Genomic DNA, 27416 nt, shown 5'->3' on the forward strand with positions numbered 1-27416 from the left:
CACAACGGCACGGAATCCTTTACCCTAAATTTGGAACCTCCCAATCGAATGAAATACAATCACAATACAAAGAACATTGAGGTAGGTGGATTTAGCAACGACGACGACGACGCTTCTTCCGGCGGCGGCGGCAGCTTCGGCGGCGACGGCGGCGGCTGCAGCTGCGTTTGCGGCGGCGGCGGCGACGCCTACCGCAGCTACGGCGGCGGCGGCGCTTCTTTCTACGCCTCCCGCAGCTTCTACGGCGTTTCCTACGTCTACGCCCGCACCTGTCTGACGGCTCCCCAGACCGCGAACGAGAAAACGAACGGCTGTTCATATTCTTGTCCCCGCGACGCTTCCCCACGCGAGTTTCGTCTTCGTCCCCTCCGCGGTGATCTGTCACCTCGCCGGTCTTGTTCGTTTCCATCTCATTCCGTTTTCTAGAAGACGTAGTTCTTCTGAGCATCTGCTCGGAGTGGCGCCTGGCAGCGGCCGCCCGACGTCTTTTATGCTGGAGGTCGACGTAGGTCTTCAACCGGGCGGCATACTTGGGCGCGTTGGTCTCGCTGCGCTTCCTGAGGAAGACTATGACATCCTCGTTGATCTTCTTCTTCTTCTCCTCGTCTCCTTCGGCCTCCATGCCGCCGTTGAGGCTCATCAGCCTCACTCCGTCCTCATTCCGTTGCCATCCACAGGTCACGTAGAATTTTGTTTGTTACTCATCTAAAAACCGTCCGACATGATCGAACATTTCTTTGTATCTGTCAAACTTCTTTTCTTTGTTTTTTGATGGTGTCAAAAGAATTAAAAAAGTTTTCTTGTATAGGCCAGTATTTATTTCAGTTCTCCATAGATTAATACTATGAGGTTTCAGGAAGTCGTAGAGGTCGCTGTGAGAGTAATGCGAGCTGCTAGGGAAGTGAGTAGTCTTCAATGTTCTTTCATAAGATTGAGTGCACTCAAGAGGAGCCTTCTAAATTAGAATCTACATTTAAGTTTAAGGCGTCGTTAACTAAGAGTAAAATGCAAAAAGTAGCTGTTGATAAAGTATTTTAATTTAAAAATAACGCGTCCAACTTCAATTAAAACTGATACAAGGTATACAAAAACAGAGATATACAAAATGATTATCAAATAACGTATAAATACACTTAATTTCCCTAAAAATGTGCTAACAACGGCGGCGACGGCGCTTCTTCTTCCGGCGGCGGCGGCAGCTGCGGCGGCGGCGGCGGCGGCTACAGCTGCGCTTGCGTTTACGCCGGCGGCGTTTTCCGCAACTCCTACGACGACGTCGTTTTTTCTTACAACAGCCATCTGCAGGTTCTTTAGACCGGGACCTCGAAAAGAAACTACTTTTCACAGATTTTTCCCCACGATTCTTCACTGACTTTTCCCCACGATTCTTCACCGACTTTTCCCCACGACTCTTCACTGACTTCTCCCCACGACTCTTCACTGACTTCTCCCCACGACTCTTCACCGACTTATCCCCACGACGCTTTCCCACCGACCGCTGATCGCCTTCTGTCCCTCGACGCTCCGAAGGCACAAGATTCTGGTCTCCCTCGTTCCTCTTGGCCGACGTTATCGTCTTCTGGCTCTTTATAGTCTGCTCTGAACGTCTTCTAGCCGCCGCAGCCCGTCGTCGTTTCTGCTGCAAGTCCATACAGGTCTTCAACCGACTTCCATACTTGGTCGCATCAGTCTGACTGCGCTTGTGGAGGAACATCAACACATCTTCGTTGATGGACTTCTTCTTCTGCTCAGGGTCCATGCCGCCGGTGAGGCCCATCGCCTCGCGGTTTCGTTGCAACCCGTCGATCACATGGAATTTTGTGCTATTTGACTCTAAATTGATAAAACACGCATTACGAGAATTTCATTCTTGATGTCTTGATGTAAGCTTTTCCGATGAAACATGTCAAATTTGACAGTTTGACAGCATCTATTTTTTTCTACCATAGTGTTTTTAGTGGCCAGTACTTTTTGTAGACTTATGCGCTAAATATCTACCAGTCTTCTTTTCTTCCTTTCTAACCGCCATTGCAAATAGAATTGAGGAGTGTGAGAGATAATAAGCAATACATCTGATGGAGTTACTAGTTCTGAGAGAAAAACTGTGTCCACGCCACAGATGTCATGCGAATTTGCTCACGCAAGCGGGATTGGCTCGCTTGCACATTTCTCGCTGCGGATCACACGCAGTTTTCAGACTGTTAAATGTTAACTAATATTTAATTTAATTGACCAAACCAAGTAGGTAGTTTTAAATTAAAAGAGAGAAGGGTGAAGAAAAAAAAACTTTGGAAAAATTGTTTTATTCAGATTTTGGAATAAATATTTGATGTGGTTCTGCTTCTTTTTCCATTTCCATAACTATATTTAACACCTTAGTTCTGAACATTAATTTTTGGTATCTGGTGAATCTTTTCAATGTTGGCTGCAGGGATTGAAAGAAATCCAAATCCTCACTTTCTAGTTGCAATTGATTAGGCTTTAAACACGTATGTGCCCCAAATCCACTTTTAGTTTTATTTGCTCGTTTTAGAACTTTGTATCGCCTTTTATTTGATCTGGGTTTCACTTCAGGTGTTTCTAACAAGGTTTCTACGAGTGAATGACTTTCTTCATACAATTCTTCGCATGGTGACTCATCGCCAGCATTTTCCGTTCCGTCTAAGAAAGTCAATATGTCATAGTAAACATATTTCTTCCTTTTACTACTAAAGCCCGATGGATTATTTTTTTCAAATATCCTGTCCTTCTTATAACTGTCCCTTGCTGTTCGCCAGCGTTGTTGTATTTTCTTGTCTGAAATAATAAAAAATACATTAGATTACCTGCACCGCCGCAACTGCGTGTAGTAAGAGTATTATTAAAAATCACTCTATTGAAGGCCCAAATAAAGGCGAAAATAGCTCAATGGTGTCGGTATCGGACTTGCCGAGAGTGGGTAGTTCGAACCCCGCGGCCCGCTGGGCTATTGTGGTGGCCACTACGCACGCATACGTACTCGCATTTAGCATAGATAGGGGTTAACGGGAATGTTAAAGTAGTTTTTGCAATAGGTACAAATTACATATTATTAGGTATTATTAATTCTTTGAAAAAAAATTAAGGAAAGTACCGTTTAAAATGAAATTACTTTGTAGACAAGACAACATTTTGGCGGGAAGTCAATTTACCCAATATTAAGAGTAGATTCCACCAATTCACTACAAAACTGGTTCAGCACGAGGTAAATAAGTATTAAACTCGAAACGAGATAAAAAGCTGTTTGTAATTATTGTCATTATTTTGTGCATAATTAACATTAGTAGGTTAATCCTACTACAAACGATTCTGAAACGCCAAGTGACACGAATCGGAACTAATATGTAATAATCCAGTATTGAAAGTAGCGCCCTCTTATCAACGTTATCTGGGACTGTTGTGTTGGACAACATGCTAATAAAAACAAATTAAATAACCAAATTACATACCCGCCATTTTTATATCCTCAGGGCTCAAACTTTGGTAGTCGGGTGTCAATTCCGCTAGAATTTCCGTCCATGCTGCCTCTCTCGCGTCCCTGTCTTTGTATAACAAATGTTTTTTGTCCCACAACACGGGCCGCTGATGGACTTCGATTATCACTTGTTCTGTGTCGATGTACATTTTGTTAGTGCTGACGAGACACATCACTGCTGTAGAATTGTTACTTGGTACCTATTACCAAGTCTAGCAACAAAAATTTATGTTGACTGAACGTTAAAACGCGGTGCGTGCGCTCCGCGTAAATGTTTTCTGGGCACTGTTTCTATGCGCGTCCCCGCATGCGGGCGGGTCCCCCCGCGGCCCCGCACTGCCCCGCAGCGGGGCGTGTCGCCCCGCACCGGGCCTTCCCGCGTTCCGTGCGTCACGCACTCTTCACCAATACACTCAACATCAAATAAACCGCACCTTCCGCGCCGCGAACTTTAAAGATTTTCTTCTGACACAATCATGGTACTCCAACAATATTGATGTTATTTGAAAGCCCAATAAATATCCTTAAAGAAAAATACATTTCATTTCTAATAAATGATTAACATATACCATAAATGTGACTTGAAAATAGACCTCACTTTGGGCTCACCAAATAAAGATCTCACGTGTCCTCTTTAACAGATGGATAGCGATTAATCCCAACTTAACAGTTTTATAGTCATAAAAATGGCTATAGCGTAACTACCTATTTTTTGAAGAAGTGACTCTGGATCCTTGTAAAGACACATTTTTGGGGTAAAAACCTTTCCTTTAATGAAATGAAGTTTAAAACTAGGCTTTCAAATGGTACCAATGTTGGTGGGAAGTAGGGATGCATACCAGGGTGCGGAAACTTCCATACAACGGTCATCGAAGTGAAACTTGCTTCCAAACAGCGACATCGGTGGATAAATTCAAATACTTTTTAACTACCCTAAAACGCTCTAGATGTCGCTGCTCCTGTTTCCTTCATATTTTCATTTTTTTCTTAATTAAAATATATTTGAGAATATTGTTAATTACATTGTGAAAACTTTTTTTAAAATGAAATTAATTTGTTTTAATTTAAAACTGAACGGTGACATTTTTTGTTATAATTTACATAATAGAGTAGTAGAAATTACTATTTAACATATGGCAACTTTGTTTTTCCTCCAAAATGGCCGGTGTTGTTTTTGTTGTTAAATGCATTCTTGTTTTCTTAGCCATCGTTTAAGTGTTCTGTGGCCCTATTAAAGTATTGAAGAGTCGAGTCAAATTCAAGTTCATTCCTTCGTACCTGCTGCTGTTCTGGTTCATCGGAGTTTTGTTCGTTCCTTCGTGAATCGCAAAGAAACTTTCTGTTATGTTCACAAGTGATCTGAGTTTTCTCAATGTGCAAATGCTTTTTTAAAGTAAAATTATTAAATTCAAAAGTTTTTGTTTATTTGCATTTCCATGTGCAATGTAGAATTTTTCCAAATCCATTGTTTTGAAAATAATACAATAAGTACACCATAAAGATAAATATTTTCAATATAATGGATTTGAAAAAATTCTACATTGTACATCATAAAAACAATAATTCCTTGAAGGTTATGAGGGCCTATGTGTGCGTGAACTGTGTGTATGAGTGCGTGGACTTTATGTATGTATGTGTGCGTGGACTTTATGTATGTATGTGAGCGTTACGTATGTACGTAGGTTTAGTATAGGGAATTTAACACCAGGCTGTCAATTAGTAGGCTCAAAAATTTGACAGAGAGGGCTCTCTATTTCCTATGTATTACTTTTCTCTATGGAATGCATTATTTATTGTTTTCTTAGCCATCGTTTATGAGTTCTGTGGCCCTATTAAAGTATTGAAGAGTCGAGTCAAATTCAAGTTCATTCCTTCGTACCTGCTGCTGTTCTGGTTCATCGGAGTTTTGTTCGTTCCTTCGTGAATCGCGAAGAAACTTTCTGTTATGTTCACAAGTGATCTGAGTTTTCTCAATGTGCTGTGTTCTGTGTTTAGTGTTGAAAACTTTGCGAAAAGACGCTTTTGGTGTATAATATTATGTGTGTTCATAAATAAAGTAAAATTATTAAATTCAAAAGTTTTTGTTTACTTATTTGCATTTCCATGTGCAATGTAGAATTTTTCCAAATACATTGTTTTGAAAATACGTACACCATAAAGATAAATATTTTCAAAATAATGGATTTGAAAAAATTCTACATTGTACATCATAAAAACAATAATTCTTTGAAGGTTATGAGGGCCTATGTGTGCGTGAACTGTGTGTATGTGTGCGTGGACTTAATGTATGTATGTGTGCGTGTACTATGTATGTATGTGAGCGTTACGTACGTAGGTTAAGTACAGGGAATTTAACACCAGGCTATCAATTAGTAGGCTCAAAAATTTGACAGAGAGGGTTCTCTATTTCCTATGTATTACTTTTCTCTATGATGCATACGTTTGATAAGTGCTTGTCGCGGGAGGTGCGATTTATTTGATGCCGAGTGTAGAAGTAATAATATTCTGTGCTCGTAAATAATGCAAGTTGCAATGTAGGTTATGTTGTAATCTATACTATCTACACTAATATTATAAATGCGAAAGTAACTCTGTCTGTCTGTGTTGCTTTAACACCTAAACCACTGAACCGATTTTTACGGAATTCGCTGCCTGCTGCTGTATTTCCTGAACACAATCCGGGCGTTTTCAAGGCGAGAGTGAATAGGAACTTTCAGGGCAGTTATGTACCATCCTAGACTGCATCTCACTTAACACCAGGTGCGATTGCGGTCAAATACCTGCCTTGTCTAGCATAAAAAAAATTGTCAAGAGCGGTGAGATCCACAGATATTGGGTGAAATCGAATCAAAAGCATATAGGTACTTAGCTACCGATGCCACTTTTAAAAAAGAAATAATAACGGAACAGCGCTACATGAAATCTCAAACTGTCCCTGTCCCCGTTGATAAGGTGGTGGACAAGGCTGAAACGTGACGATCTGTTGTCTCTCTAATAACAATAGGTACAGGATAAAAGTATAAGAATACAGGTAGGTATTAAACACGTATTAGGTAGAAGGGGTACCGTTCACATCGCCTCATCCCCTATACATCTTAGCACCGCTTATTTTCCCAGCACATCTCTGGTGGAAACTACCGCATCGTTTCACACACGACGATGTCCTTACACACTTCTTGGTAACAGCTGATGTTTGAGGGAAACACAGCCATCCCGCATCATCATGACACGATGGTGATCAAAGAATATATTTATAGCCTGACCAGGAACATAAAAACCCTCGCCATGTTGCGGAAAACTAATGGTACTAATTTCTTTTAATGGCAACAGTAACTGAAAACTTCATTGACATGTCACCTTGCATGTCAGTCTATTGCTGTCAAAGTGTAAACAAACTTTATTTTAAATGTGCGCAATTGATTTTGTGAATTAAATTGCTAAAATCTTTTTATAGTCGTGAAAGAAAAGTGGTTCACAATGTGTTAAAGTATTTGTCGAAGAGAAATACTAAGGGTTCGGACAATATTTTCATTGAATAATGTTTCCGACAAAGGTTGTCAAATTGACAGACATGTTTATCGTATAGTACAGTCCACTATGCAAATTAACTGTGGTTTGTTTCAAATACCTATTTTAAAGTTTTTTGTCACTTTCTAAGTGTTGAATTTTATGGAATTGGGAAAGAAGTACCGAGTTTGAAGCGTTCATGAGCAGACATTGCAGTTGAATATTCAAGTTCTGAATTTGATTATTGATAAATAATAAAATAAATCCTACTAACTCGATTGATGGTTTCATTTAATTTATTTAAACCAGGTTACCTATAATAATATTTTTTCGTTAATTTATGAAAATATCAAATTAGCCCGTAATCCTGAATCCTGATACATAGAGTTAGCCTATTAATTTAACACAGGTACGACTGTACTCAGTGTTGCACTATCAAATGCAATTGACGCGCCTCTATGCCAGGGTTTTTATGTTCCTGGTCAGGCTATACTTGGTGATATTTCCTTAGGGCGCAGTTACACTATGGAAGAAATTGATCTAAGGCCGGCAATATACGGACAGCTTGAAGCTGTCGACCGCCCGAATCAGTTGCAACTGCTCGAGCGGTTCGTGTATGTGCGTCCATAGAACTCTGCAGTTCACTGTGCAGTCGACAGCTTGAAGCTGTCGACCCTGACTGCTTCAAGCGGTCCGTGTATTGCCGCTCTAACAGACGCGAGTACGCACTCCGAAGTATGGGCGACACACGGCGCGGAAAGTAACTGGCGTGCGTGTGCGTGTTGACATTGTCTCGATCAATTTGTCGCATAGTGTAACCTGCGCCATTACTTACAGTTTGCAAAAAGGTACCTATGTTCTAGGTAATAATTCAAAATATTTCTACGGTTCTACCTGCATCCTATCCTATCTTCTATGAAATACTAAATTGTAAAATTATTTAAACATTTGATTGATAAAAATAAAGTCGTGTATTCAAAAATCAGTAAACACATACAAAATGACATCACACCCCTGAATTTTAAAAGTTGTGGCCTCGACAATACACGATAAGATAAACGGACCTAAAAAATCTAGATTGGTATGAAGTTAGCAACGGCGGCGACGACGCTTCTTTCTGCGACGGCGGCAGCTGCGGCGGCGACGGCGGCGGCTGCAGCTGCGGCGGCGGCGTCGGCGGCGGCGTCTCCCGCAGCTTCTACGGCGTCGGCGGCGTCGTCTGCTGCGACGGCGGCGGCGTCTGCGCCTGCCACAGCTCCGGCGGCGGCGCTTGCGCCTGCGTCGCCCGCATCTGTCCGACGGCTCGCCAGACCGCGACCGCGAGAACGACCGGTTATTCAACTTGTCCCCGCGCCGTTTCCCCACAGCCCGCTCGTCTTCCTCCCCGCGATGTTCCGTCGTCTCCATCGTTTTGTTCTGCTCCAACTCGTTCCTCTTCCGCGCTGCTGCTGCGTGGAGCATCTGTTCCGAGTGCCTCCTCGCCGCTGCGGCCCGGCGCCGCTTGTGCTGCAAGTCCACGTACGTCTTGAGCCGCGCGGCATACTTCGGGGCGTCAGTCTCGCTGTGCTTCCTCAGGAACACCATGACATCCTCGTCGATCTTCTTCTTCTTCTCCTCTTCGTCGGCCTCCATGCCGCCGTTGAGGCCCATTTAGCCCCGCCAGTCCGTTGCCATTCGATAATCGTTTATTCGTTTACGGAAAACGTTGTAAATAAAAATTAAGATGGAAAATTAGAAAAAAATCTAAAAATCTCCCGACATGATGGAAAATTTCGCTGTTCAATCGAAAAATGACTGCATTCTTCTTTCAAAAAGGAAAACATTTTTTATTTTCAGTTTGCAACCAGCCAATGTTTTTAAGACAAAATTAACACAACCTTAATTACCTACCTCTTTAGGTTCCAGTACGATTCATAAAAAAACATCACAACAAAAACATGTCAAATCAACGTGTCAAACTTTTGGTGCAGTATACATAGTATTTTAGATTAATTTTTAGATAGTTATAAATAAAAACGATCATGTTCTGTCTACACAAGAACTCGTACCTGCAACTGGTGTGCGCGATGAACCCTCGGGTGATCAACAAGGCTGTCGACCAGGCCATGCAGAGGAAACACTTCGATCCACACACTGGTAATCATTTACTAGTTTTACCTTGGCTTTACCACAGTAATTGTAATGGATTTCGATTAATTATACACGTAGGTACATTAGGTTGACTGGCAGAGAACCACCCCGGATGAAGTCCGCCACAGTACGTTACTCAAGTGCAAGTTTTAATAAACAAGTTAAGGAACACTATAACCAGCAATGAATGCCAATGAGGGCTATCGTTTTAGCGCTCACCAGTTAGCGCCACTGTAGAGTAAGGTCCTGTCACTTGCTAGTACCTAGCGAAGACAGTGGCGCCAACTTGTGAGCGCTAAAGTGGTAGGAGGACTATCGTATTTGCACTCATCAAGATGGCGCCACTGTAGAGTAAGGTCCTGTCAATCGCCAGGGTTGCCAACTGTTAAGTATCAAAACGATAGCCCTCATTAATTAAGCAGCATTTACTTATTGTAACAGTTGGTTGGCTCGTTATGAACTACTTACTTATGTTTTCGGAACTTCTCAGTCAAAAATGTGTAGTTAATTAAATATGATTCTTTTAAAACTATTCACCATACTCTAGGCCCTATCCGATTTTTGTATCCGTGTTAATAGAGGATAGGTGTAGCTTCGACTAATGAATGTTTAAGATCTATATGTATGCGTCTTTATAACGCAGCTTGATACACGTATTTCTTTTAATAATATCAATAAGACAACTACCTACTAACTATTCATCTCAAACTATTTCATTTCATTACATAGAAGGCAGCTTTTAAAAAACAATAGAACTGCACTCACCATATTCCTTCCAGAATTGCCTCCAGCTCAAAGACTGGAATCCATGCAGCCGTCGCTCTACGCCCCACACGTGGACATCACCAGAGCGCGGCTGGGCTTCGGACGCGTGGGTCTTAGGATCATCAACCGAGATCTCCATAACCCAGACCAATTGGTGCAGCTCCAAGCTTTGCACACCATCATGGATCAGGTACTTGGGCGTTTGACTTTAGGTGCAGTTTACCACTTTCTAATTCAAATTCAAGAACTTTTTTGGGCACGTTTGCAGCAAGAACTGAGAGGTCTATTGGATGAAGGTTTGTAATCAGTTTTCAGTCCAGTTAAAACAAGGGTAGGCCCAAATTTTAACGTGATAGTATTTGTGAATGTGAATGAGGGTAGTTGCGTCACCATTAGTCAATCTACATACTTTTATGAACTGTCAAACGTTATTAGTCGTAGTTTTGTATGGCAAAGGGAACTTTAAATGAATTCAGAGATGCTGAAGTCTAATTTTTACAGCAAACTGAAAACTAACTAGCTTTTCAGGATTAGACTGAAGCTACTACACTATTATTTATTTGCAGGTGCAAATATCAGAAAACGCCATATTCCTAATCAACTTGCACGTGGTGTACCGCCTCATAGATCTGATGCTGGACCGCGACCCGATCATCCGAGAGAAAGTCTGTCTCACTCTCACACACCTGGCTTCATACTACCAAGGGAGACAGAGGATCATGTCTCGTGCTGACATTGTGAGCAACCTGATGAGGCTGATCATGAGAGACAGAAAGGAGATACGATATGCAGCGTCATATACACTGAGGACTTTGGCAAGGGACAGATGTGCCTGTGAAATGATTGTGGAGAACAACGATATCATCGAAGACTTGTTGAAGATGATCAAGAATGATCATACAGGGATAGTGGTGCTCCATTTGAAGACGTTGGCCAATCTTGCTGAGTGGGATCCGGTTCGGCCTTTGAGAGCTAATGCTTTTCAGGTAAATGTCGTCTAAGGGTATACATTTAGGTATTAGATAAACATTTTAATAAATGCATCTATACGTGGTGTATTTGCACTGACAAGCGCGATGTGACGGCTGATAAAAATTGCGTAAAAAATTGAATTCTTGATTTCTCTTTAGTCAATCAAATGCAGGAAGGCGCTGGTGCAAGCCGCTAGTCATTCGGTCAATATGGAAATAATTGGTGGGAGGCCTATGTTCAGCAGTGGATATCCTGACTCCTGTGGCTGAGATTATGATGATGATCATGAATCAAATGCAAATTCTATTTCTCCCAGGTGATGCTCAAACTCTTCGACAATCCTGACCCAAGAATCGTCAGCGGGGCCATGGACTGCATGAGCCAGCTCTGCAAGCACGAGATCGGCATGAAACTGGCCGACGACAACGACCTGACCTTCGTCCTTCGTCAATTCATCGCTTCCCCGGAGATAGAAGTCATCATCAGCGCTGTGGGTCTCATGGCATATACAACCTTGACTACCCGCTCAAAATGGCGGGCGAAAGAACGTTGTGCTGAGATCACAAAGCGCCTTGTCCATTTATGTCACAGCCCGAACAAACCGCTACTACAGTTGCGTTGTATGCAAGTGCTAATCAACCTTTGCGACTGTCCAGACATTAGATACCACATGAAGATGCATTGGGAGAAGAAGGTGATTGCGATAAAGATAAGAACGCACGAGGAATGGGACGGCACGTCCGAGACGACCAGTTATGGGTTGGAGACTGGTCACAACTATAGGACGATGTGTATAGAGAAGGTGGAGTGTATCAAGAATGATATTGGGGATAATCCGTTGGTGGTGAACGTGCATAGCTATTTGAGGAGAGTCGGCGAGGTAAAGGAGCATTTGATTAAAGCTATCAACTGGAAATCTTATAGAGATTAGAGATTTAAAGTGATATCAATATTAAAATTTTGATATCACTTTACATTTTCGTTAATAGTTGCATGACAAAAAGTACAAATTCCAGAATTACTTTGAATCTTGGACATAAGACGTAATGCTGGAGCAAAATTCGTGTTTTTGTGGTGGATTGACTTGGATTGCGAACTACCAGACAAAGTAGCTTCGTTTCTTATACAAAAGGGACAAACAAAGTTACTTCGCGACTTCTAACCAAATCTAGAAATGTTACCTACATATAATTGTAAATATTGATTTATAATATTTTACTATAATCACAATGAAACATTATTATTTATTTATAAGCATGTTTATTCGTTTTCGAACAAAAATTACAATAATATTACACTAATTGAGCTACATTTGGTTTGTTTAAATACACAGTGTTTTGTGCCTCGTGGCGGACTTAAAGCTATGACGTCAGTCGTTCAGCCTACATACGCACCAAGTATTCTAACGGCGATGTAATGAGAATCAATAAATAAGTGCCCACAACAATAATGTTGTCATAAGAACATAGATTTTTATGTATACTACACTAGACAGGTTAGCCTGTAAAATTCCTCACAAAGTTACTGTCTATTCCAGTTTATTTATCGACAACCAATATGAATAACATTGTAACTTAAGTTACACGTTTGTGCAACTTTATCTCATAAATGGACTAGACTTGCTGTTGTAAACGTGTTTTCAGTTACAATGTTATTCATATTGGGTGTCGATATGTATTTCCTTTACAACTTTTTGCTTGAGAGCAAGCGAGAGCTGCGCTATAATACGATTTTAATTCTGATCAGCTATCTCGTAGTATACATAAAAGTCTTGTACAAAAGTACGAAACTTATTTGACCAAAGTAGACCTTGGAGTAATATTTTTAAGGCCGAAACACACCAAACATAAATATTTAGTTTCATATAATATTTACATAATAATTACAATCAGATAACAATCAGCGTCAAATAGTCCGTGACATCTAAAGTAGCCAAAAAGTTCGCAACACATCTTTGTTACAATGAGGGTTTTCGCGAATGAAAGATCCGCTAGATGGCGGGACGTGGATGTGGGGTCTGCTGCGTGATTGGTGGATTTTGACATATCTGTCAATGTCATGTCAAAAATAACCAATCATGCAGCATTTGGACCTCGCGTCTACGTATTGCCATCTGGCGGATTTTTCATTTGCGAAAACCCTCATTGGAATAAGATTGTGTTGTCAACTTTTTGGCCACTTTGAACACGAACTATTTGACCCTGACTGTATACGTGTACGTATACGCATACAAACCCGGTGTGTTACAACCTTTAGGACCGATTATATTCAATCGCTAGATAACTAAACTGCACAATAACAAAAACATAAATCATAAAGTTATCTAAATAAAATACAGTCCTAAGTAAAAATAAAATTCCACATTCTACTTTAGTCAAAACAGCAATGATTTCTAAATGTCCTGATGTCAAATATTCCAATATTTACATAACAATACCTAAATATTAAATAGGTACTTAGCATACGACTAAATTATCATAATTAAAAACTATTTGCATTGTCTGTGCGATGCGTACTCCAGTTTTGTAGTATTTAAGTACAAATTGAAGTGCATAAAGTATAGTATATGACGAGTATACAAAAAAATACTTGAGTATATTTAATACATAAATTAATAATCCACTTGGTATACAAGTGTGCTTGGAAGCGCTATGTTTAAAATATATCGAAAGATTGGAGCCATTTATACGTATCTAATAGACAGAAAACATCTATTTAAATATCTAAAATAGGGATGATGACTGGGTAATGGAATCGAAATTCTATTTAGTCTGTCAGACAGATAATAAAAAAATTTGGACACATAAGTACATATACTTACTTATTTTCATAATCGAATAATTACAGTACTATATTGAGTTGAAATGTCGCGTGACGTCACTTTTGAGTAAAAAATCTCAAGCGTGACGTAACACGCCATTTCAACTCGATGTAGCACTGTTATTATTTAATTATGAAAGAAAATAAAAATTTGGGTCTAATATTTTCTAATTATCTCAGACAAATGTCCGTCAGACAGATAATTAGAAAATATTATACCCATATTTTTGTAATTGAAATTTTGTCATCTAGCCTATTATCTAACACTGACTGTCCCATACATATATCTTTTGCTATTGTGCCCTGTGACTCACCTAACCATAAACAACTCTTAAACCACAGACAAATGCGCTGTTCTCAATTTGTGGTCTCCTTCGATTCTATAATTTATGCTATTGTGCATCCCACTACCTCGCTTACACTATGGCACAGGCAATCTTACATTAATTTCACTATATTTTGATAAAACATAACAAAAATTTACAGATACAATACAATTATACAATTAAGAATCTCAAATTATATTAATTTTAGGTAAGGTCCAAAATCACTTCTTATATTGCACAATTTAGCTAATCACACTAGGTTTTTAAACGGAGAAACACTTGGCCTGGATCTCATCTGATGGTAAGTAATGATGGCCGAAGGTGGATGCGAACTTCACCTGGAATCCTCAACCACAGAGGAAATGGCTATCTTACCTCCAACAATTTTATTTATTAAAACAGTGTTGCTACTATTTTAGTATCTTTATACTAGGACTCCCGATATGCAACCCACACATTCATTTATTTGGAATATATGTAAATAAATTAAAAAGACTTTTTATAAAATAGAACTGATATAGTATAGTAGCAAATAATTATAGCAAATAACATCACTTTGGAATATTAATTTCACAGAGAAAACGACACAATTACCCTGAATTACATTATATTATTGTCTAATATAATACCAATAATAAACATTAAGTTTACTAAAGTGACACCTACATTTATTTTGGCTAGCTATTAATTTTTCTGAGACTCAATGGAGGTAGGTATTAAGTTTAATTAATAGGAAGAACCTTAAGCTTTAATTAAAAATAGTAAGGGCAGTTTTCTACCAAAGCGGAGAAGAAACTAAACGAAAGGTCTTATCTCCGAAGCTTTAGTTGAAACGTTGAGCACAGCTCTGCTCCGCCAGGAAACTCCGCCTTCACTTTGGTGAGAAACGGTATTCAATCATAAACTGTACTCGCTGTATGATATTTCTCTACCATTCAATGAAATTTACTACTACAGGACATAACTGAGTTCAGCTCATAACTGAGTCAGTGCCTGAGGTATAGAAGCGACACGGGAGGAGTGACATATTATAAAGGACTATTCCCACCTCTCGTTCCCACCACTGCAACTCCTGTGTAGCCAGGATCTACAGCTTGACCGCCACAAAAACCCAACCAATGAAGGTCAAGTTTGTCCCGGGGGAAAGTTAAACTGTCATTGGACCCGCAACGAAATTAATCAGAAGAACATAGGAGGAGTTCGAAATTAAGGTTCGACTTCCCTCCATTGCAAAGCGGATGACAGGTGACAAACAAAGGTTTAAAACATATTATAAGTGACAGAGTACATAAGTCGAAGCAGGGTACTCATCTAGCCGTGTGCATGTCATGTATCAGATACTGTATCAAGTGAGCCCCGCCGAGTGGCGGTATCACTGCGAGCACAAGGGCGGCTCGCAGTAGGATTCAGGAGCTCACAGCCAGATACGCGATGACCGTGGACGAGCCGTACTCAATTGAAGGTTGGTTACGTTACATGCTACGTTACGTGCTACATGGCAGGTGAGTACCCTGCCTGAAGACAGATGAAGTCTCGCTGACGTTTGACGTAACAAAAACACCCTCCCGAGCCGCTCCCATGCCTCGGGCACTGGCTTAGTTATGCGTTACATCTGTAGTAAACATGTTTAGGCATTTATATTCTCAAAAAAATACTTGGGCGTATTATCTTCATTGACTACCAATGATTGCCAATTTTACTTTGGAGTACAAATCAAGATTTAAGGGAACTTCTATCTTATTTACATAATTTTTCATATTCAACTTAAGAGAAATAATCTCACTCGCCAAATACATAACAATCTCACTGGAACTTATTACACTTTGTTTGCAGTTTCGTATTGATCGTTAACGGTTGAAAATTTCCATATTATCATGACAAAATCTATCTCATGACCAGCTGCCTATTACAAACTTACACGGTACAGTACATGGTTACGTTTAAACCGGTTCATATTTCCAATACGGTACACCACATCTAAGTTACAACCGGTTTACATTTATACAAATAACGTCACTATGCTATACCGGTTCAAATCTCCAATACATTCAGCTTTTCACAGCGGGTATATCACAAACTTCACACACAACTACGTACCGGTTCATTCCTTAACCGGGCACATTTCATGCCCGGTTACACCCATAAAGATAATTCCTTCAGAATAGAGCAACAACCACGAGCTGTCAAACGAAACCGATTTTGGATGACACTAGGTATGATGTGTGTCAGTGTCAGGATTATTTCACTGTTTTGTACAATAAATCAATCACTGAACCAGTCACCACGTTTCTGAAGCGCAATTTCTCATAAACATCCACTATTACACTCACGTAAAATCTGAAAATATCTCAGTTCAAATTTTCAGCGTGCCAATAAGTGCCTCCGAACTGTAAAATAGTTGCAAAAAACTGTTCCGTTTGACGTGACGGCGACGGCATCACGCATCTTTTTATCACACAGTGTTGCTGCTATTGACATCTCGCTCGCTCAGTTCTTTGTTGTTCTATTCCGCTAGGTATTAACTTTATGGTTACAAACCCTATTCATAAACACAAGGCAAGCTTCATGCCCTCACAATCGGGTACTGTCCTAATCGCTGCTCTCACTGAGAACATATTCGTATAACGCCTTGCACAGATCGTGCAGAGTCGGGTCTCACCTGCCCCCGCCGCGTTTGTTCAGAGGGTCATACATCTCAGTCTCCGAGTCTATTTCGTCCTCCGAGAGGGACAGGCTGCCGCCGACGCGACGGGTGCGAAGGCCCTCCTGGAAATATATACATAAATATTAAAGAGATGAGAAGTGTCTGTGGCTCGATGAACTGAGGATCTAGGGGTGAATGATGCATGTGGAGGAATAAATAGCTAAGGAGATGCTATGCGAATTTGGCACATGAATACAAATAATACGCAGTTGTGTTATAGGGTACGAATTCATATGCTCATTTACCAAGCAAGAATGATCACAATTCGCAAAGCGTACTAATTGTGAGTAGGGTACTCTTTAGCAAGATGATGAGATGAATAGTGATTAAAAAGACCTGTAAAATTAGGTGGCTATAAAAGTATAAAATGCGCAAATTAAGGGTCTTGCTTACACAAAAGTGCTTATAATCCAAGTTACCTGTGGCCACTGTCGGCGCATTTAAAGATTTATTAAATTAGGTTTAATTTAATGAGGTAGGTACGCCTAAACGATGTCAAATTTCGCGTGTAAACTACACGCAAAATTCAACTACATTTCTGCATCAATAAGAGTGAGTTTTATGAACCAGGCATTAAAAGGCGAACCTACCTCATAGATTTAACACAACACCAAGGGAGACTGACAGAATAACACCTGTGCACAATAGCGCACGTTTTTATGTTAATTTATACCCTGTTACATAATTAGTACGTCCCAAGTCATGTTTACATACAGTCAACAGCACATCAAACTATTATTTTTGTTCTAAAATAGCTCCCATTGCATCTACATAAGATGTCACATTTTTTGTTTGATGTGCTGTCGTCTGTACAAACGGCAACACTGTTAACTATCCATTGCCGGTCATGTCATCTCGTTCTATCGCAAAGAATCACCATTTGATACGAGCGAGAGCAAAAACTGAAATGGATAGTTAACACTGTGGCCGATAGTACAGTCTGCGTCAAATAGTTCGTGACACCAGGCCTGTTCATCTCCGCGAGTTTACATCGAAAACAAAACATGCACGATGGCCCACCTACAGGATACTATTCGACAAGGCCTCACATACGAGCGAACATTGACTCACGCACGCGTATTCTTGTGTATGATGGAAGAAAATAAAGAAAATGGTGTACTAAATACTATGCAGTATTTAACTGCCTAAATAATAATAAAAACACAGAATGTACTTTTTTAAGTTGCCTCAAGACACTGAGAGGTAAATAAGTACCTAGTTAATATTATTCATGATAATTCATGCTAAATCATGTATTTCCTCCGCCATTTTCCGCAGTTTGGCACCTCACGTCACATCATTTTACCGAAGTCAGCCCTATAGCTTCGGCGCAGTGCCGATCACTGACGTTTGTCAACAAAATGGTGCTTGATTCTTGAGACAGCCTAAATTACACCATATTGTTAATGACATTGAGCATACATTTTATTAAATACCTTCGCGAAGTAAAACTTCTGTACGTAGTACTTATTATTATTCTGTGGTGACACCTAAAGGCTAAAGTAGCCAAAAAGTTCGCAACACGACTTTGTTACAATTGGAATAAGGTTGTGTTGTCAACTTTTGGGCCACTTTGGGTGTCACGAAGTATTTGACGCTGACTGTACATTATACCCTTAAGTTTTTATAGACAAAATATTGCAGCACAAGTTTTATTTCCCAGTAAAGCAAGCACGTATTTTGGATGCCCCAAAATTACAAAATACACAAAATTAATTTCAATCAGTACTAACATAGAATAAGAATATTCGTACAAACAACTTTTCAGCTTGAAAATTGATGAAAACTTGGCTTTCAATACAAAATATTGCTATCTAGACAAACAAGAGAGAAATAAACACATGAAATCATTCAAATTCACTATTAATATGTCGTTATTTGTATAAGAAAAGTTGTTTGAACTTATACCGCGCCATTAGAATAATAGTACAGATTAAAATCAACCGTATAACCAAATAACATAGGATATAAATTAGTAAGGATTATTTTAGAAGCAGTGTTCTTCCCAAAGCGTGATAGTCATAGAGTTAGAGTATAAAGTGTCATAATATTCGCATACAACAACGCTCAAGAATTTGTGTAAAAAGGTTGCATATTTGAAAATATTATTCTTAAAATATTTATTTCATTATTTATGGTACGATTAGGTAGGTGATTACAAAGTTAATTGTATGGATGATGAGCATATTAAATTCAAAAACTAAAGTAATTTCACTTTTAATTTTGAGACAAAATAAAGCGAAGATAAACAGTCTCTATTTTCTTGCATTGCTCGGTCGCCGAGCATGTAGAATTTCGTCCAATAAACCCAAGCTACCCATCCTTATCGCTCGCGTGTAATTATATTGCTGTCGCGACTGTGCGACAGGCGGCCGCAGTGAGTGTGCGATAAGGATGGGTAGTTTGGAGTCAATGAACGAAATTCTACGTGCTAGGCGACCGGGCTTTAGCAGTTTTTTTTTTTTAAATATGAACATACTTTCCCAAAACAGAACAATTGAACATCGAAAAATACACCACAAAAGCAACCGTCACCAAATTCCCGAAGCGTCATCACACCCTACCCCGACACGTATTAGGAAATAAAGTATTGAACCCTGAACTACTGTGCGTGCAGTCAATAAGTGCCCACCAGTTCCGTGTCACTGATCCACGCGGCGCCCTCCTCTACGCTCGAGGACATCTGCACAATCACCACTGGGTTTAGCTGCGCTTGCGCATACCAAGCGATTATGGGTCTAAGGCCGTGGGCGTAAAGTTCCAAATCAAAAATGTGTTGAATTAAATTGGACCCTTATGGTAAAGACAGTTTTATGCTAATAAGGTCTAACATCTAGTAAAAGAAACATTACTGTATACAGTCAGCTTTATATAGTTCATATAGTGACACTCAGCCGAACGTCCACCGCCGGCTAAACTAAGTTAGTTTAGCTTAGTTCGCATAGTTGAGCCAGTTTTTCATACATGTGCGTCCACCGCAAACTATGCCAGCTAAGTTACGTGAAATGCTCCAGCTAAGTGGAACTAACTTAGCTCGGTTAACTCGACGTTCTAGCACTAACGTAGTTTTAGCTTATTTGTAGGTGGACGGACAACGTAGTTCTAGTTTAGCTTAGCTTAGTTCACTGAGTTTAGTTTTCATTTAGTTTAGCCGGCGGTGGACGTTTGGCTCTAAAGTAGCCAAAAAGTTTGCAACACGTCTTTGTTACGATTGGAAATAGATTGTTATGTAAACTTTGACCACTTTCGAGTGTCACGTACTATGTGACGCTGACTGTACGTCAAATTGGCTCGAGTCATCGACTTTGAATGAACTTGTGACTTATGCCCACAGCATTAGAACCATTTCCGCTTGACTCAACAAAAGAATATGCGCTCTGTGTTGCCAATTAGAATATTTACAAAAGACCTAGACAAAGTAACGTAACGAATCGATTAATTTAATTCCAGTTGCAAGAAAATTGTAGCAGCCTTCGCCACTAGTTACGCCGACACCAATTTTTCGCTGGTTTTTTCTTCTGTTGATGGTAAAGGTATACCATATTAAGCTAACTCTTTAGTTACAAATGATACACTCGTAAGTTATGTACAGACAGACTATTTCCTTCTTAGTATTGAATAATTCAGTCTACTTCTTTGAACCTACAATAAACATATTTAAAAAAATCTACTACTAAATAAATACAATAGGAACACTTTTACGCTAACGCTTTAAAAGTCATTTATTCGCTATCAAACTGTTTAAAAAACCCGAAGTTATTTACGTTCCATTCATCTGGGTCTACAACCTAATCCCACGCCTCACCTCGAGAATCCCAGCGCTGGGCTCCGAAGCGTAACCCTCGAAGTGTCGCTGGTCTTCGTCGTAGTCGGACGACGATGCCGAATCGTTGTCGACGTCACGGCCTGTCCGGACCGAGCACACCATTTGGGCAAGATCCGTGAAGGTGTAACTGGAATATGGGAGAGGGTTATGGTATCTACTGCTAGTTTCCATGGGCTGAGACTGAAAATGTTCGTCGAACGTTCGTTTGTCTATTAACACGATGTTGAGTTTGACATTAAGTATTTGGAAGTGGAAATGAAAGAGAAAGAACTTAATAATAAGCGATGATCTACGTCACCGATGAACGCTACGAGAGCTAATTTGTCGCATTGTGTAGCGTAATGTCACGTAGCGTCGCGTAATGACGTGTAGCGTAGCGTTTGCCGCTGACATAGATACCACGCAAGAAGACTTACATTACATTATCACCACCTCTACTGAAAAGCTTTCCATTACCTCAAATCTGGAACTACTCTGCTATCACCCTTATTCCTGACATGCAAAGCTTACAGCATCTCGACTGCACTACTGTTTTTATTATAGGGTAAGTTTGTAAGCGAAGATAATTACTAGTTTAATAGAAGCAGCAATGCAACCGCTGACCCCACCTCCTCTATTTTCTACACAAACAAAAAAAAATTCCGACTTTTTCTGTGTGACCAACTGAGGCATTGAGTAGTCCAACTGGGGCACTAAGTAGACTTAGTAGACCAATTGTGGCATTGAGAAGACTAACTGGGGCATAGACTAACTGGAGCACTAAGTAGACCAACTGGGGCACAGAGTAGACTAACTGGAGCATTGAGTAGACCATCTGCCATTTAGAGTAGACCGACTGCGACTTAGAAAAGACCTAGAATCTATGTAGCCTGCCCTCGCACGCCCCGCCTATGGCCCTCGAAGTAGGCGGCACCTAACTGCTACTTAGAAATGACCTACACTCTATGTAGGCCTGCTGGTGTTCTAACTCTAAGTAGACCATCACTCACTCAGTGAGCGAGGGCTGCACGTCAGGCCGCCGGCCCTCGCACGCGGCGCCGCTGACGCCGCCGCCGCCGCCCCGCCGCTGGCCCTCGAAGTAGATAGTAGTCCAAGAGCGACTTAGAGAAGACCAATAGACTCTTGTAGCCCTGGTGTATTCTAAGTAGACCAACACTCACTCAGTGAGCGAGGGCTGCACGTCAGGCCGGCGGCCCTCGCACGCGGCGCCGCTGACGCCGCCGCCGCCGCCCCGCCGCTGGCCCTCGAAGTAGATAGTAGTCCAAGAGCGACTTAGAGAAGACCAATAGACTCTTGTAGCCCTGGTGTATTCTAAGTAGACCAACACTCACTCAGTGAGCGAGGGCTGCACGTCAGGCCGGCGGCCCTCGCACGCGGCGCCGCTGACGCCGCCGCCGCCGCCCCGCCGCTGGCCCTCGAAGTAGATAGTAGTCCAATAGCGACTTAGAGAAGACCAATAGACTCTTGTAGCCCTGGTGTATTCTAAGTAGACCAACACTCACTCACATAGCCCGACGGATTAGCAAGCTGAAGTGGCAATGGGCAGGGCATATAGTACGCAGAACTGACGGCCGATGGTGCAGCAAGGTTCTGGAATGGAGGCCGCGTACCGGAAAACGCAGCGTGGGACGTCCACCTACAAGGTGGACTGACGACATCGTAAAGGTAGCAGGGAAGCGCTGGATGCAGGCTGCTACCAATCGATCAACGTGGAAAGCATTAGGGGAGGCCTATGTTCAGCAGTGGACGTCCTATCCTATGGCTGAAATGATGATGATGATGAACACTCACTCGGTCAGCGAGGGCTGCACGTCAGGCCGGCGGCCCTCGCACGCGGCGCCGCTGACGCCGCCGCCGCCGCCGCGCCGCTGGCCCTCGAAGTAGGCGGCGCCGTGCCGGTAGCCCACCTCGCGGATCTCGTCGAAGGACCCAACTGGAGCGTCTTGTAGTCTAGGGCTCTAATAAGACAGACTAGGCCGATGAGTAGACCAAACGCGACTCAGAGTAGACCAATAGACTCTATGTAAACCTACTGGGATTCTGGGTAGACCAACCGTGACGCTGAGTAGACCATATATCACTCTGGGTGTTCTCTGGGTCTTCTAACTGTCGTTCTGGCTAAACCAAGGGGACACTGAGTAGACCAATAGATGGAACACTCACTCAGTGAGCGAGGGCTGCACGTCAGGCCGGCGGCCCTCGCACGCGGCGCCGCTGACGCCGCCGCCGCCGCCGCGCCGCTGGCCCTCGAAGTAGGCGGCGCCGTGCCGGTAGCCCACCTCGCGGATCTCGTCGAAGGACCCAACTGGAGCGTCTTGTAGTCTAGGGCTCTAATAAGACAGACTAGGCCGATGAGTAGACCAAACGCGACTCAGAGTAGACCAATAGACTCTATGTAAACCTACTGGGATTCTGGGTAGACCAACCGTGACGCTGAGTAGACCATATATCACTCTGGGTGTTCTCTGGGTCTTCTAACTGTCGTTCTGGCTAAACCAAGGGGACACTGAGTAGACCAATAGATGGAACACTCACTCAGTGAGCGAGGGCTGCACGTCAGGCCGGCGGCCCTCGCACGCGGCGCCGCTGACGCCGCCGCCGCCGCCGCGCCGCTGGCCCTCGAAGTAGGCGGCGCCGTGCCGGTAGCCCACCTCGCGGATCTCGTCGAAGGACCCAACTGGAGCGTCTTGTAGTCTAGGGCTCTAATAAGACAGACTAGGCCGATGAGTAGACCAAACGCGACTCAGAGTAGACCAATAGACTCTATGTAAACCTACTGGGATTCTGGGTAGACCAACCGTGACGCTGAGTAGACCATATATCACTCTGGGTGTTCTCTGGGTCTTCTAACTGTCGTTCTGGCTAAACCAAGGGGACACTGAGTAGACCAATAGATGGACCACTCACTCAGTGAGCGAGGGCTGCACGTCAGGCCGGCGGCCCTCGCACGCGGCGCCGCTGACGCCGCCGCCGCCGCCCCGCCGCTGGCCCTCGAAGTAGGCGGCGCCGTGCCGGTAGCCCACCTCGCGGATCTCGTCGAAGGAACCGAACTGGAGCGTCTTGTACGCGTCGATTGGGGGTCGAATGTACTCGCAGTAGTCGGATTTTTTTACTTCCTAAATAAAAACATAAATAGATAATGTACACTACACACAGTAATTAGGATCACAACTTACTATGGGCGATACAGTCAGTACCCGAGGTATGGAAGCGGCACGGGAGGGGTAACATTGACATATGACATGACAGAGCATACAAATCCGAAATCTCGCAGACGTTTGACCGTCACAAAACAGCCTCACGTGCCTCTTCTATACCTCAGGCACTAAATGAGTTTAGCGCTAGACCTTTAGAATGGCACTGTTTAGGTGGCCATATAAATACGGAACAAGGCAAGAGTTCACTAACCTGACCTTAATCAACTTTCCTTTATATTTTATCAAGTAACAGACCAACTAGAATTAATTAATTCAGTTAATTACTAGAATACTAGAGTAGTGTATTGAAATACACTGTTATCTGTACATACCTCTAATTGTCTGTTGCAAGACACGTAAGCAAGTCTACTTTGGATATCAGGCAAGTTTGGCACTTTCACTGGAGTCGTGAATGGGTTCCATCTGAAATCATAATGATTTTGCTTTACATAGGCATGACAAACTGCAAGATTTTTAAATGTTTACAAGATAAAATCGCAACAGAATCGCGGATTCTGTCCACTTTCCACCAAAGCGTTGCGGAGCGGAGAAATGTTTTGAATACACAATCAGATTTCATTCATTATTGGAAAATGAAATCTGGTTGGATATTCAAAACATTTCTTCAGATTTCATTAATTATTAGAAAATCCACTCCGCTCCGCCTTCGTGGGAAACTAGGCCTAAGTCTGGTGGGGGGACCTCCAGGTCAAGCAACCTTCCAAAGTTCTTAGATTTACCTCTTCCACAGTAACCACCAGCCGGACAGGTCGTCTCCGTAGTTAGTCAAGTCGACGTCATCCTGGGAGCCCACGTCTATCGCCAGGATGTGCTTAGCGCCCAGAGACCTCATGACGTCCGCTGGAAAATGGAATTGAAGCATAAAAACCCTCTAAAATGAAAGTCAAAGAAATTAAAAGGACCATACAAAAGGTAAACAGAGGGCTTAGTGTGAGTTTACATCAAACGTCGTTACTAGCGGATACTTTCAAGAACTAAAATCTTCAAAGATTTTTTAAACGCACTCACTAGTGACGACGTTATTTGATGTAAACTCGCAATCGGAGGGCAGTAGTCAATCGAAAGAACTTATTGATTTTATAAATCTTTTGGTGATTTATGATACTCATTATTATTGCTAAGAACCTAAGATACCACTGTTTCGAATCGTCACCATACTGGAATTGAATTCATTTCAATGCCTGTTTCTTTTCAGCACTGCCCATAATAACCGAAAGCATCAAGTTAACATTTTTGTTGCGGAATAGCCAGTGCTTAGCATGTGCTGCTGTTGTTAATAGACTCAAACTCAATGGTGTGCATTGTATACTGTTTACTAGTGGACTGACGTATGATGATATTACTGATGTAACTTACAATTTTCCACCTTTCTTCGGGGTCGAACCAAAGAGCCAAAAGGACAGGATTCCACTCAAATTGTTTACTCCAGTTCAGATCCAAGACCTCTAAATATAACTTAAATATTAAGCCACATGCACACCAAACATATTGTCAGCAGAAAATGAGCAGGCTCACTAAAATCATATCTGATGGGAATAAAAGATATACAGAGTAATTCTTTCACATTTCACTGAAAATAGGTTAACTTTTACAACATTGGTAAACGCGTTGAAAAAACATATCAGTTTTTTTTTGTTGCAAAATCACACTTAATCCAACTACATAAGATGCCACGGTCTTTCTGGAAGTGAGCAGTGAACGTCACTAGGCTAAAACAAAGATGCCACAGTCCTTTAATTCGCTGCGTTACAGCCTCTCACAATAAACCTCTGCCAATACGTTTAGTGCGCACGCGTCTTTAAAACAAAAACATACAACAAACCTGGCACATTATTCGTGTAGCATCCATCTAGCAGGAGGTGTCCGTCCATCGGGTCGCAAATCGGCGGGAAGATTCCCGCGATGCTCATAGACGCTCGACAGTACCGCCAGAGCACACCTGCGTTTCGTTTCGCGCGCCATCACTTACCCGCAGGCGAAACCGAGTGTAAATATACGTGCGTATAATCGTATTAAAATGGTGATTTTCATTTTACGTCTAAAAGTGGTACGTGATTGTCAATGTGGGTACGAAACTAAAGGTGTAGGTGAAGTAAACTGGATGCGTTTAGGGGAAGCTGGATTAGAGGGCGCCACAGTGGAATAAACGCGGTGTGACCTGACATAGCGAATGCAATTTCCTAATATCCTGTAATGCAATTTTTAAATAGTGACGTATGATGAAGGGGAATGAAGTACTTATGTTACATGATTCCAAACACTATGGCTAGAAAAATATTCGCCGGAAAGATATGGATATTTTTTCGAGCCTAATGAAAAGCAGAAAACGACCTTTATAGCCACCAATTCTTGTGTGTCCAGTGCGTAGAAATATACCCAGACAGTATAATAAGGCCATAACACTAACGGTGTCGTAAAGTTGAATGGACTATCAATCTAGAAGCAGTAACAATGCAATATGTAGTGTGAAATCCAATGCTGCGACTCAGAAAAAAAAATATTTGGCTAGAAAGAGAGACCGAATTTTGGTGAAGATTGAAATCCTGCAACCCAACAAAAAACATGTAGGTGAGACCTTAATGCAGCAGTGCATTTTGATTTGATGATCTATAAAATAATACTACCAAAAAGTTCATCTAACCTTACCTCGAAACATTGGTTGTTTTAGCAAAATCACCTTTGTGAAGAAAAATCGTCGTCATCAAATCAGTCTGGATCGACGTAGACGCTATAAGTACGTCCTATCTCAGCCCCTGAAAACTATACTAATATTCTCCTAAAATGATGATGAGCCAACTTCAAAGCATGAATATAGGTGTCAATCAACGTCCAAAGATTGTCCAAGTCATGGGTAGCTCAATAATGAGGGATGAAGTAAAGCCGCGTTTTTCAATTCACCACAACCTTCTTGCACCTTTCAATATAACAAATAGCTACGTGGTCTTAAAAATCAGATGTATTGTGAAATATTGCGTAGTGCTCTAAAAATGAAATCACTAAAACCGGTGCGCAACGTTCTAAATCGCCAAAATTTTCGTGAACAGAAAAAGGTCCCCACATCGACAAATCAAGGTATATCCTAAACCAATCTACAATATTTACACTCAGCCTACACCGTGCAGCGGCCGTCGCGACATTCGCTCGACCAAGTGCTTTGTGATTGGTTTACCTGGCAGATTGTTGACGTAACCGCCGTCCAATAATAGGTGGCCGTCTACAGGGTCGCAGAGTGGGGGCATGTATCCGCTCAACGACATCGAAGCGCGAATGTAACGCCAGAGCGAACCTGCGACGCGCGAATACGTTAGACATCATGTACGTTCTCTGTGGGCTGGGTAGAGTGGACACCCCTAGTCGATTGTCATTTTTTATGAGCTGTCAAAATGCAATTTTGGATGGCGATGGGGACTTTGTATGACGTCATTAGGTCGCGAACTCAATTGACTGATAATTTATTGGTTTCAAAGCTACTAAAAATGTATTATTTTTTTCCAACTAAAGGGCTAGAATCTAAAATTTTTTCAAGGAAGTTGTTTTCCAATATTTTTAACAATTCTTATTTTCCAAATAAATCATCGATACCACCAGATATAAAACTACATGAACGCTTGAATGAGCAAATGGGTAACACTGATCAAGATTCTATGAATTCGCA

The 27416-nt window shown here is 41.7% G+C and overlaps 3 protein-coding genes and 1 long non-coding RNA gene across 5 annotated transcripts in view; 1 reads left to right on the plus strand and 3 right to left on the minus strand.

Moving 5' to 3' along the window:
* Positions 1–91: 91 nt before the first annotated feature.
* On the minus strand, positions 92–640 carry LOC135078172 (arginine/serine-rich coiled-coil protein 2-like). The gene has a single exon (XM_063972757.1). It carries the CDS (start codon positions 638–640, stop codon positions 92–94), a length of 549 nt encoding a protein of 182 aa, XP_063828827.1.
* Positions 641–2287: 1647 nt separating this feature from the next.
* LOC135080143 (uncharacterized) lies at positions 2288–3883 on the minus strand. The gene is made up of 2 exons (XR_010258953.1): positions 3468–3883; positions 2288–2796 (listed from the first exon to the last, which is right to left on the minus strand). It is a non-coding gene; the product is annotated as an uncharacterized LOC135080143 (long non-coding RNA).
* A 5055-nt stretch (positions 3884–8938) lies between these two features.
* LOC135079921 (uncharacterized) lies at positions 8939–14155 on the plus strand. 2 transcript variants are annotated; one of them, XM_063974562.1, is made up of 5 exons: positions 8939–9136; positions 9910–10085; positions 10462–10881; positions 11184–11747; positions 11884–14155. In XM_063974562.1, exons 1-5 carry the CDS (start codon positions 9022–9024, stop codon positions 11905–11907), a joined length of 1299 nt encoding a protein of 432 aa, XP_063830632.1. In that variant the 5' UTR covers positions 8939–9021; the 3' UTR covers positions 11908–14155. The 2 variants fall into 2 exon arrangements, with proteins under 2 accessions (XP_063830632.1, XP_063830623.1); XM_063974553.1 differs by having other exon boundaries at positions 11184–14155.
* The window catches only part of LOC135080069 (neuropathy target esterase sws), a 65060-nt gene continuing 49748 nt past the window's right edge, over positions 12105–27416 (minus strand). The window contains exons 23-28 of the mRNA XM_063974748.1: positions 26931–27047; positions 24481–24601; positions 24073–24163; positions 23451–23659; positions 20523–20670; positions 12105–16779 (exon numbers count right to left, since the gene is read on the minus strand). Of these exons, the coding sequence (XP_063830818.1) occupies positions 16669–16779; positions 20523–20670; positions 23451–23659; positions 24073–24163; positions 24481–24601; positions 26931–27047 (797 nt within the window). The 3' untranslated portion in view covers positions 12105–16668. The remainder of the gene's footprint in view (positions 16780–20522; positions 20671–23450; positions 23660–24072; positions 24164–24480; positions 24602–26930; positions 27048–27416) is intronic.

The sequence above is a fragment of the Ostrinia nubilalis genome, chromosome 2 (genome assembly GCF_963855985.1).
Source record: "Ostrinia nubilalis chromosome 2, ilOstNubi1.1, whole genome shotgun sequence".
Taxonomy (NCBI): Eukaryota; Metazoa; Arthropoda; class Insecta; order Lepidoptera; family Crambidae; genus Ostrinia; species Ostrinia nubilalis.